The sequence below is a fragment of the Convolutriloba macropyga genome, chromosome 5 (assembly GCF_964194025.1).
Source record: "Convolutriloba macropyga chromosome 5, txConMacr16.3, whole genome shotgun sequence".
Taxonomy (NCBI): Eukaryota; Metazoa; Xenacoelomorpha; order Acoela; family Convolutidae; genus Convolutriloba; species Convolutriloba macropyga.
Window position 1 is genome coordinate 75,465,361 of NC_134472.1, and position 12,601 is coordinate 75,477,961.

Below are 12,601 nucleotides of genomic sequence, written 5' to 3' on the forward strand. Positions count from 1 at the left end.
GCCAGTTTTCTCGAACGCAGCATTTGAAAAGCTACACTTTAGGCATAAAAATTAACGCCCCAAATAAAACAGTTAACCGTTTAGTGCAGCAAAACTAGAACACCAAGGCATCGCCAATAAACATTGCAACGATAACTAAGTTTAAAACTTAAACAAGGCGGCTCGTTAATGTGCGTTCGCACATGATGTTCCGACCCGAGCTCATCTACATTTTTGACTTAATTGTCAACCAAACGAAGAGATAACAAAAATAGATGTTTGAATTTTAAAAAAATGCTACAAAACCTAACTACAAATTGAATTACATAATGCCATTTCTCATTACAGCGCTCACGAGATCTACCGATAAAAAGACTACGAGAGAATACAGCAAACAACAAAATATGCAAAAACAAAATTTTCACGGCAGAAACCAAATATATAATTTTAAAAGCACCTAGTAACAACGTCAAAATGCAATCAGATAAAACCTTAACTCCACAAATTTAGTTTTTGCTAACTATACAGCAGATGTATGTTTTTCATAATGAGATTAGGTAAAAAGTTGACATAGAGAAAAAAAAGGAGGTTAAAGTCAAAGATCAATCAACATTTCTTAAACCATATAATTTCAAAAGTCTAAAAAAATCTTTAGCTTTTTAGCAAAATAATTCTTGATAAATTTACTAAAAACTCAATATGAAACTAATTGGACCTGTCTTTGCTGAGACTAAACCCTAGGAATAAACTAAATACGCAGAAAATTTCGAAAAAAAAACGAACAATTTACACAACGACGCAGAAAATCTCAAAAAATTACGAACAATAACATAAATTAATCAAGCCATTAAAATCATTAGCTATTCTCTGAATTTTATTTAATTTTATTTCAGTTAACATTTATACTCATTCAGCTAAAATTATACTGAAAGAGAAAAGAAGCTCGTTCATTTGGGCCACATTTGAAAATCATTGGGATCTGTTATTACCTGAATAAGCTAAGAGAAGAGAAAAAAAGAAACACAAATACACCACTCACAATATTTTTTTTGAAAACGCATAATGTCCACCAAACAAAACATCAGTTACGACATAATATTAGTAGACAAGTTGTTTTTTGAAATTCAAGGAATTGGAGTTGACGAAAAGAACAAAAAAACTGAAAAGTTTGAAAAATCTTTGAAGATGTATATCATCATAATTTTTAAGACTATTGGCTTTAAACTGACTGCTTCGGGTAACATCACTCATTACCGGTTTATGGGCAACATTACGGGCAACATTACAGGTTTATGAGACCGATCAGAATTTCACGGCTATCTAAAAAAAAAGCAAAAACAGCAAACTCACCAAAATTAAGCGAGAAAAGTTTCCAAGCCATTAGAGAATGAACTTTTCAGTATAAAATCTTCTATTTTCAATTAACTTTTTTAAAAGCAAGGTGATTGTTTCTATTGCTACAAAATGACTTGAAAAACAACAAATATAAACAAAGATATTAAAACCACGAAGTTTTTGAGAAAAACCCTAGTATCAAAGACATTAAATTCAATTATTATCAACGGAGTTAATAAAACACACTAAATTCTGCCTCGATGAAATAGCAATCATAGGTTTCATTCATGTGACATCAATAACTCATCACAATTAGTCTTATGGCAAAGAAAAAATACATCAAAACCACGAAATTTTTGAGAAAACCCATAGTATCAAAATCATAAAATTCTACAGCTTTCAACGGAAGGCATTTAATACGCTAAATTATGCCTAGATGATGTGACGACTAGGATGTTTGTCATTCAAAATTTATCAATAAGACATTACAAGTCATTGACTATGAAAACAACAACAAAAACAGGCAAAATCCAAAAGTTCCGTAGAAAATTGAGAGAAGAAAGTGTCGAAGCTATTTAAACCATAAGCTTTTTTCTCTGAAAATTTTTTCAACGATCCATTGATCGTCTTCACTAAGCCAATGGGAGCTATCAATATTAGGATAATGTAATACGATTTCAAAAGGAACCACAATTACAAAAAAAAATCCAAAAATTATAAAAATTATGAAAACTCGTGCACCGAAGTCAAAAAAACCAATAGTTAGAAGACAAAAACACTAACTAGATAAATTGTTGTTGATGTAAAAAAAGTGGTTCTGTCATTACCGAGACTGACTTACAATCCACGAAAATAAGCTTAAGATTGATTTATGTTCAAAAAAATTTCAAAAAAAGAATATTTTGAAAGTCTTAACAGCCATTAAACTCAAAAGCTTTCATAGGAATTGAATGAATACGCTCAGCTATGCCACGATGTGAATGAAAGGATGTTCATCATGCCTAGGTAATCAATAAGACATCACAATATGTCTTATGACTATGAAAAAAAAACAACAAATACAGGCAAAAACCAAAATTTCTTTAGAAAAATGGAAGAAAGTGCTGAAGCCATTTAAACCATATTTTTCGCCCAGAAAATTTTATCTATGATCCTTTGGACGTCTTCACTAAAGGATGATGTAGCCATCAATATTAGGATGACGTGATAAGATTTCAAAATGAACCAATAAAACGAACTGTCGAAAAAAATTTGAAAAAAATTTGAAATCTTGTGGCATTGAAGACGTATAACCAATAGTTATTTGATAAAGCCGCCAATGAGATTAACTTATGTTGCAGTGGTATGAAGGAGCTCAATCCTGTTTTTATTGAGACGAACTTACAGTTCACAAAAATAAGTTTATGATTTACTAATTTTAAAAAAAATTCGAAATTAATTTTCAAAGACTTAACAGCCATTAGCTGTCCACTCACAGCACTAGATAGGTTCACTTAATGCTCATTAGCAAATCTATTGCACCTTTAGTCAGCAAGTTTTTGCCATAGGATTATAAAACTTTAGTAAAACCTTGAAAAAATAAATCAAAATTTTAATTGAAATTACGAAATTTGAGATACGAATCCAAAAAAAAAAAAACATGAGCGATCCCTTTGAACCAAATTTTTTGTTCATTGGGCTTCATTTGATCGTAAAAGAGGTTTGTCATTAACGGAACTTCGATATTAAAAGTGTCTAGTAGTCTCTAGGTGACTTGAAAAAACAAAAAAATTGCAAATTTTCTAAAAAAAAGAGCTCCCAAACCTAATTCGAATTTTTTATATATTAAACTTCCCTCTAAGACTAGAACTAGTCTTTATTATCTCCTTTCGTCTATTAAAAACCTAAAATTGATTTACTTTTTGGCGTGAAGTCTAGTTTTGAATTAAATTTTTCTTAGAAAAAACGTTAATTCGAACGAAAATTACGGAACAAAAGTGAACCAAATATCAAGTGTTCACATGAAACTTTAAACCTCGATAACTCCTCGAAAAAACGAAATTCTTAAAAAATCTTTTTAATTTCGAATTCTACGCTGGACGAGCTTTTTAATGATACCATGCACATTTCTCAACGATGAATATATCGGTCGGCCAAAATTCACGGAACAAAAAAAACCCATTTGAGTATATAGTTCCTCCCCCCACAAGTGGGGTCGGAACAATTATTTATCTTTTGAATACTCTAAACCTGTAGTTCTAAAGTAATCAAAAGATAATTTAAAATTAAACCTTTAAAAATAATAACCTTTAGTACACTCAGCACCAAAAATTTAGTTTCTTCAACATTTGAACATTATCGAGCGGGGATTTTTCTCGTTGTTCCCGTTGAAAACAGTTGAAATCAGTCTTTAAACAGTGAGCACATCATATCAAAGTTATTCAAACATGGCCATTTAACTACAAAATCTATGAACATTATAGCATTTTGAAAAATATTCAAATTTTCTCCACTTTCAAATCAATTTGGTAACCTGTGACGGCTTTCAACAGTGGGGATTTTTGTGGCAGATTGGTGTGATTTTCGAGGAAGACATCAGGCATTGCGTTTACAACTTTTCTGCGCTTATCTTCTATACCAAGAGCACGACACCCCATTTTTCAACCCCAAAATAAATAAAATTTTGCTGCTGCGTGCCTAGTCTCTCAATGAGTTTTGTCATCCTGGCTTTAAAAATCTTGCTTTTGCAAAATATTAAACCATCAATTTTTTAGAGACTGTTTTTTCAATATTTTGTGGGACACTGATTATTTCAAATTAATTTCTAGTGTGGTTAGCTGGTTCCTTTAAAAAGAATCTAATTCATCCGTGCGGGTCCGAACTTGCAAAAATTGTCAATTCGCTGTTTTTATCCAAGGCGAGTTGCGTGATCCTCTTATTTGCTTGCAAATTAAACTGTTATTCCATTTTAATTCGAATTAGTTGCAATTGCAATAGGCTGGCTCACTCCTTAAAACCAATCTAAACTGTGCGGGATAAAAATCTAACTTCTAAGTAGTTTTTTGAAAACTAAAAAGTGGGGAAAATCAAGCAGGGGACTCAGACTTCATTTTATCTGCTATTAACGACGCTTTGAGATAATCACAAAAAAATGGCCCTCCTATCTCTAAATACGAGTGTTTGAAATGTAGACACAATTTCACGCGAACAAAGACTTCCCTGTTTTTTGCATAGCGGCTTTTAAATTTTTAAACTGTTTTAGCATTTCAAAAATACGTTTTAATCTTTCTCTCTTCCTATGGCTGAAAACTTACAGCAAACTAGTTATTTGAAGACGTTTTTGTAAGTAAAAACTCTATTTGTATACCAATAACGTAATGTTCCAAACCTGAAGACAGGAAAACAAAAAATGGGACTTTTGCACGTACGATTAAAATATCTGAAACTGAACATGTCAAAATGTTTATTTTAATTCTGCAGTTGGTACAATTTTAGTTCTCTTGTTTTTTTAAAAAAAACAGTGCAGCAATTAGTCTAACCTACGATTATCTGTCTATTTATCATGAAGGGGCAAATTAAGTTCAATAGATAGTTTTATGAACAAAAAATTCAATAGATAGTTCAATAAATATGAAGTTCAAAAGATAGTTTTTCTCAACAAGAAGTTTTTTTCAACTTTTTTGTACCGAAAAACAAAATTTTCAGAATTTCATTTACTTAACCTAGACGGACAGAATATGTTTGAAAGTCAACGAAGCATTTTTTGAGAATACGGTTGCAGTGTTGACAAAAATGTTCTTCGTTTTTCTCAATTGACTGGTTTTGTCTGTTCTTTTTGTAACATGTTCCCCATATCTGGTCAATTTGGCTAATTATAGCCGTATAGAACATCTAATTAAATGGTGGACTTGCTTTTTGCTAGTATTGCAGCAATTTGCATTTCCTGTTATGTGCGAAGGCCACGCAAATTTGAATTACTTTGATTTTTTATGGAAAGCGAAAACACACCACCAATTCCTTCAATTTCTTTCACATTTTCTGTTCAATGAAAGGGGTAGTATTTCGGTTGCCAACGGAGAGCTTAAATTCTTAAGTCATTAGACGCATCAAGAAAAATAAACCAAACAAATTTAAAAAAATTTTCTATCTTTCTAACCGCATCATACTTTCTGTTGTCCTCGTCCCAAATATCCCATATTTGACCAACTGTGTGAACATTCAACCAAATCAGGTTTCGAACTAAATATGGGAGGTGGGATTGGGAATCACGAAGGTCTCCTCAGAAAATTAGGTTGTTTAGTAAAAAATACAGGAATGTTCTTATACCTTTGCCATTGAATAAAGCAGAGATAAAGAGGCGCTGATTAGGAGCCAAAATAGTTTATTTGAGAGGCCAGAGAACCGACCAAAGCGACAAACAAAATTGTTTTTTAATTTTTCTGTAGAATAAATGTTATAATTTGCATGTACATAATGTATATCCCATATGTTCATTTGGATACGGCTTCTGGCAAACAGAATCAGCTGAACTATTTATAAGGCAATAGATTGTTTCAAAAATTCATTCAAGATTACAAAAAACAAGTAAATTAAACAGTTTCTTTTGTTTTTTTTTTTTAAAGTTTCAAAAATTCGTTCTTAAAAACTAACTATTTAAGTTTTCGAGTCCTAAGGTCTATATGGTTCTACCATTTTGGTTAAATGGAGACACCATTAATTAACAAAAAGGATAGACTTAAATGAGTACTTATACGGAGAGAATACGGAAATTTTCTTTGTTTTTGTTCTCAAATAGATTTATCACATTTTTTTCTCGCAACTGTTAATATAATTTACTACCCTCTGCTTCCCCCAAAATATTTTGTAGGCTCTTCTTTCAACAGCCCCCTTTTTAAGCCTGCACTAAATTTTGCCGACGAAAAAGCGGGCCTCGCATATATATTCCCCCCGTTTGAACAAATTGTCGCAACAATAAACGTAATTACATTTTAACATTTCAAAATTACTAGCAAGCCCGCAAAAGCATCACAAAATCATATCCGAACAGGTTTAAAAGAATATAGAAATTTTTCGTGGCAACTCGGGCTCGAACCCATGCCCCTCGTTTAACAGCCACAGCTCTTACCTCTTAGGCTACCGACGCGTATTTTTGACGTCCATTGCTTTATTTAACAGCAACTTTTTGTTAAGCAACAATTTTGGCTTTGTTGTGATTAAGGTGCGCTATGTTAAAGGAGCGCAATGAATTTGCAGAAAACAAGCTTCTACAACCAAATCGTCTACAACAAAAAACAACCAAATCTCAAATTTATTTCCGAGTACATTATACATCTTTTTCCTCCCCTATTTCGGCTTGAACCCATGTCGCTCGCTTGACAGCCACAGGTATAATCCCTTGCGCTACTGACGCCGGCTGCTGCTGTCATTCGGTACTGGCTAAATAAGCAAAATTTCTATCAATGTATTTTTTTGTTTTGCTTGTTTTCGCTAAACCGTATGCTTAATAAGCGAAAAAACATTTGCAGAGCAGGCTCTTAGGCATGATTGTGTGGGCTGCATTCTTAAGGATCGTTAAAACATGTGAACTTAGGAGCGCTGCTAAACATTGCGTTCAAGTGCGACTTACATTTAATATATTAGATAGTTATGAAATAAATACTTCAAATTGAACAAGAAGCCGAAAAGCTGATGAAAACTGGAGAACGCTAGCACCAAGATGCAGCAATACATGAGTTAATAAATGATCGCTGCTGCTTGTTCACTTTTTGGTTCGGAAGCTGTTATTGAACTGTTAGGAGATAGCGTGAATAGATCACAGCGTGGAAAAACTTTTGGTTCCCCCATGACTACTAACGGCAGCATGTGTCTAGTTAGCCCCATACGAAAGGTTAACTTTTCCGAGCTAGAGGATGCATTACTGTCTGTCCGTGAAACAGGGTTTCAAAAAAAATTTTTGTCGCCTATATTGAGTGGCGGCAATTATCTGTTTTTAGTTCAATATTTTCCCAGAGTCGGAGGTCACATTTAAAAATTTCACTGTCCGTTTTTGTTTTCACCAAAATGAAGCCCAATTTTATATTTAGATTATCGGTATACCAGCATCCTGTTCTGGATCCTTTTTAGAGATCTTTCCTAAAAGCCTGGTTAATTATTTGACGATTGATTATCAGCCAGTTTAACAGGCCAAAGGAACATTTGCTATTCTTATTTGCTAATTTAATGCTACATAAGGCTGAAACACAGATTTTCGAAAGTTTTAATGAAACCTAAGGACGTATAGAGGGCAACTGTGATGCTCATTTTACCTCAATAAGAGCACTTTTGCACGATTGAAGAAATGCATCTTAAGAATAAATTTTTAAAAAAATGTCTTTATAGAGCAGCAAAAGTGCACGTATCTTTTTATGTTTCATGAGTTGACAGTTCTTCAGATGGCAAATTTAGGCCACACATAGCGGCCGCTTCTTCAATTGACCTTTCACCTCTCGCGTACTTCGCTCTCAATTCCTCCAATCTTCTGCTAGAATTAAGATATGTTGCGTAATCATTCGCTCTTTGTAGCAACTCATTTCGTGGTCTGCACAACTGTTCGTCTGTAATCCGATTGTGCAAAAATTGCGTGTAGAAAAATTTATAAGAATGCGATTGTCGATATTTGTAACTGTTTTGTTTGTCGCCTGATGTTGTATGCAGGCATTTCAGTTCTTTCATTAAGCGTTTGTAAACTTGCAAACTGCTAACTTGAGAAGCTTCGAATGCGATGGCAGATTTCGCTATTTTGCGCGCCAGTGTCATTTCGAAACCCTGAAATTTTGCTACATACTGCTTCCACCATCCTTAACCGATATATTTATTTTGTTCTCAGGTAGTAAATAAAAACAAACCGGCCCTTGTATTGAGGCAAAATCTGCAAGAAACTCATTGATCTGAACAACCAAAATGTTTCCAACATCAAAAATTGAATTGATAAGATAACATTAATGCATTGTTGCAACGCAAAATATGAACACCATTTTTCATATTAGATATTATTTGTATAGCTTAGCTTAGTTCATTTGATCACTACAAATTTTAGCGCCATTTAAGGAAGGTGAACGTCCTTCATAATTCAAATACGATATTAAGATTAGAATGAAGAACTGATCAGTTATATCTCTCAGAGGTACAAATAGTGAAACAAACTTAATAATTACTTTCCGAAACACGCATGAACAAAAAGTTGGCCCCATAACTGAAATGTACAATTTAGTGAACAACGAAAAATATTGAGTAGAGTATTCATCCCACATATAAACATAAATAACGCACCAAAGATAATAACGAAGCTTGTTTTTGCAGCCGAACTTTGGTCTTCGAATTACTGAAGAAAGAAGTTAGCGAAATAAAATTAAGACATCAAAAATTTAGCCAAAATCGATATCCTATATTGCTATATCGGAAATCCTGATTAGTGCTTTTTGGTCTTTATTCAAACTTTGAACAACTCTGCGCAATTAGACGCTTCTTTACTTAAAGTTTATAACAGCGTAAACTGTTGATAAAATATTTTTAAAATGTGAAAGTATTTCGAAAATAAAATGTCTACATTACTTGAAATTGGCCAAATAACATGCATCATAGTTGGGGTAACAGCTAGTATTAATTTACATACCCATAACATATAATTCAAGAACAATAAACATTTTAAGCACTATTTTTGGTAGATATCAAGTAGATACAGATCTTTAATACTAACACAAAAATAAAACCTATCGCCCATAATAGCAGAAAAGAATCAAAGCTTGGTTCGCTACAAGATTCTCAAGTTCTCGATTATTCGTCTTTCTTACTTGAGTCAGTTTCCACTGTCTTTTGTGCTTCCTCTTTGGAGTCCTTGGCGCTCTCGGCATTATCAACGTAGTCAAACATTGGCTTCAATTCGCCCCTAGAAAGTCCAACAAAAAGCGGGATTCCTAGACAAGATGGTACCAAGTACAACAGAGCAGGTTGCGCGTGTTTGAAGTAATGCATGACGCCAATGGTTACAACCAGTCCCAGTATGTACGCCAAAAACGCACTCCAGAAATACACTTTCTTCACTACGCTGTTCGAGATTCCAGTCGCGAAGCTGTGGTCTATTCTCAGACACAGTGCGACAAAAATTCCAGGAATGACGATGTCACCCAGACCTAACATGGCAAAGTTGCTTGCATCCAAGCCCTTTTCTGGTAGATCTTGAGGAACAATGAGCTTAATTGGTGCCTCAAAACTCTTGGCTACAGTAACCATAACGTCGGTTCCAAACACCCAAAACACGTCATAGAAGAATAAGCCTCCGAGAAGAATGCAGCCATTGAGGACGTTGTTCAATTGTAAAAATTCGATTCCGGAAATAGAAAAAGCCAGCCCAAAGAGATTGTTGGCAATCCAGTGTTTCTTGAGCAAGTACCACACTCCAACACATGATGATAGGATGACACTAATTATGGTCAGATAGTCAAAGTTGCAGTTGACGAGAAGATCGCTGTACACAGTAGAGCTAGATGATTTGTCTGTCTTGTTTTTACTAGCATCTTCGTCACCTACAGTCGATGGTGCTTCACAAACGGCGTTTTCTCCATCCCCATAAGCCAACACAGCATTGATTGCCGACACAAAAGTTGATGTATCCTTCTAAGCACAGAGAAACAAGTAGATTCTTGGCATTAGGTGCGCATTAAAATAGTTGTCTATAAATTCCTGTAATAGCAAAAACAAACGAAAGTAGTAATTAAGTTATAGCCGACACACAGTAGAAGAATAGCCAAACTAAAGTAAAGGTCAGAACGATACAATTTAAAAATCATAATTCAGTTTATTCATCACCTCTTTTTTAGTCGGTTCCTCATTTTCTGCAGTTGCTTGAGGTTTCTCGTCTGATAGGAGAAGCAGCTTATATTGAACATTGGTTGGTAGAGGAACACACTTCCGAACTAACGGTTCGATCACCCGGGCGAGAGCAATCACACCCAAAATGAAGAAATACACTGTGAAGAGGACATTCACCAAGTCCTTGTCAATAAATCTGAACAAAAGTAAAATTCATGAAAAAAAAAGAAATTGATTTTTTTAGTTTTGCCTATTTAAATTAACTTAAGACATCGTAATTCAGTACCTGAACACAAGATATATCCCCAACAGAACAAAGCTTCCGTATACAGGAAACATCATTGCATCTTTATTGGTCATAACTTCAACGTCCTCTGATTTCCCCGTTAGCTTCTGCTTAGTCACATGTCCCACACTTTTGAACGAACCGACAACAATTGGAAACAAAGCCATAAAGAGCAAACTGCCATATGCAACGGTCATTCCCTCATAGCTAGCTTGAAATCTGGCTGTTGCATTTGTAGAATTTGCTTCGAGGCTAGAATTAACTAAAATGTCTGACTGATTCTCATCCATGCCAACCTCAAATCACAAAGAGTTAAGAACACAGCAGAAATAACTGTAAGATTTTTTGGATCTTTTCCGTTTGTGCCCCCCCCCCCCCCAGTACGTTATGCTCCCCCCAGTGACAGAGCACGTGTCATTACATAGTAAATCATTATGTAAAAATATTGCACGTGCGTCTGGGGGTTGCAAATAATATGCACCCACTAAGCTGGGGGGGGGGGGGGGCACAAACGGAAAAGATCCGATTTTTTACAGTAAAATAGATAAAATTGATTGTCGCCGGACCGTTGATTACTTTGGCTTCAAAAACTGGGTATACACTCGAAAAAGCAGCAGTGACCATCAATTGATCACTCTGATAAATTAGCCAATACGCCGGTTTAAGTAGCTCCTATCAAAGCAGTTCGTTTGAAACATTTGATTCAATTGATACTAGCAGTCCCGTAAAATTCAAAGAAAACTAATATTTTTCTGAAGAAGCAAACCAGTGTAGAAAGTGAGAGGAATGCGTAGTTTTGACTCAAAGCGAGGATTGCCTTTATAATCATCCTGACTTAATTACGAATTTCAATTTAGAGGCTGAAAACTTGATAATTTTGCTTCGCACTAGAATTTGCTCGCCTTCGGTTTGCTTTTATCTTCTCTCGAAACTGCGTTAAGATTTTTTTCGTTTCTTTTAAGACTATTCTCTACGTTTGTTTTTTTTACTGAAAACCTTTACATTATTGTTTTGCTGAGCATTGTATCTATCGTTGAAAATCTAGGAAGTATTGTTATTGTCGGTTTCCCTATTTTCTCAAAAACGCAGAGAACTATTTGCTAAATAAAGAGAAAGAAACAGAATGAAAAGACAGACAAAGAAGACAAGTTTTCTCTCCGACGGTACGGTTCTCCAATCTTCTCTCTGAGGTGAGCCAATCAAGGTAATTATAATTTTTTATTTTGTTTAGATATAATAACTGAAAATGAGATGTACTTTATATGAGATGTAAAGGGGAGGGTAAAAAAGAACAAAATCAAAAGAGAAAGAAGCGGACAAAGAAAAAGAGTTCAAGGAATTTAGCCGAAGGCCAACTTTGGGTCTATTTGGTTAATTTTTCTTTTGCTGGCATTTTTTATGTCCATTCACTGCATTTGTGATGATGATTAGGTTGAATCAAGTGGGGAAAACTCCTATATGAAGTTTATTCCCTGACAACCATGGCACCTTTTTCCTGAAAAGTTGTCTACTTTCTGATTTTTTTTTGGTTTTCTAAAGATTATAAGAAAACATTAGGTAAAGGGCCGTGAAAATGAGAAACGCAGAGAGAGAGAAAAAAAGAGACAGACAGAACAAACAATTCCTCGTCAACACTATTGTTTTCTTTTCAGTCGGTTTTTCAATCTGTTCACCAAGCTGTTGCTTCTATGGTAAGCATCTGTTTTGGGTGAAACAGATCTTTTGAAAATGGAACTCTGCTCTTTATTTTTGAAACAAAATGAAACAGAGGATCCGTTTTTCCGTTTTGAGTTGGTTTTGCGGTCTGTTTCGCTCATTCAACGCATCATTTTTCAACAGTTTTGCAACAAAAAATCCGGTTTTTCTAGATTGATCTGAGTTCGTGATTGCGTGAGTTCCGGGGTGGTTTCTTATAAATTAAACTACCCTTGAAACATTGCCTCTACACATAGTTATTACAATACTGTCTCATGTTCTAGGCGCAAACTTGACTGCTGTTAGATGCTTTAACTAATCAGCATGTTTGAGAGCAAACAAAAAATTGTGAAAAGGCGCTGAAGCAACATCTTTGGCGATAAATTTAAGTTGAGATAGTTTGAAGATATAGATGGCTTCTATTACTACTGCACAATTGACGAAAAATTTGCGATCAAAGAGGGTTTGGAAAACACAGGA

At 34.5% G+C, this 12,601-nt stretch overlaps 1 protein-coding gene across 1 annotated transcript in view; it reads right to left on the reverse strand.

The window, feature by feature from the left end:
- Positions 1-8,235: 8,235 nt before the first annotated feature.
- LOC142339658 (signal peptide peptidase-like) overlaps positions 8,236-12,601 on the reverse strand; it is a 144,548-nt gene continuing 140,182 nt past the window's right edge. Inside the window, exons 2-4 of the mRNA XM_075389854.1 lie at positions 10,427-10,724; positions 10,138-10,336; positions 8,236-9,945 (exon numbers count right to left, since the gene is read on the reverse strand). Coding sequence (XP_075245969.1) covers positions 9,106-9,945; positions 10,138-10,336; positions 10,427-10,716 — 1,329 coding nt within the window. The 5' untranslated portion in view covers positions 10,717-10,724 and the 3' untranslated portion in view covers positions 8,236-9,105. The remainder of the gene's footprint in view (positions 9,946-10,137; positions 10,337-10,426; positions 10,725-12,601) is intronic.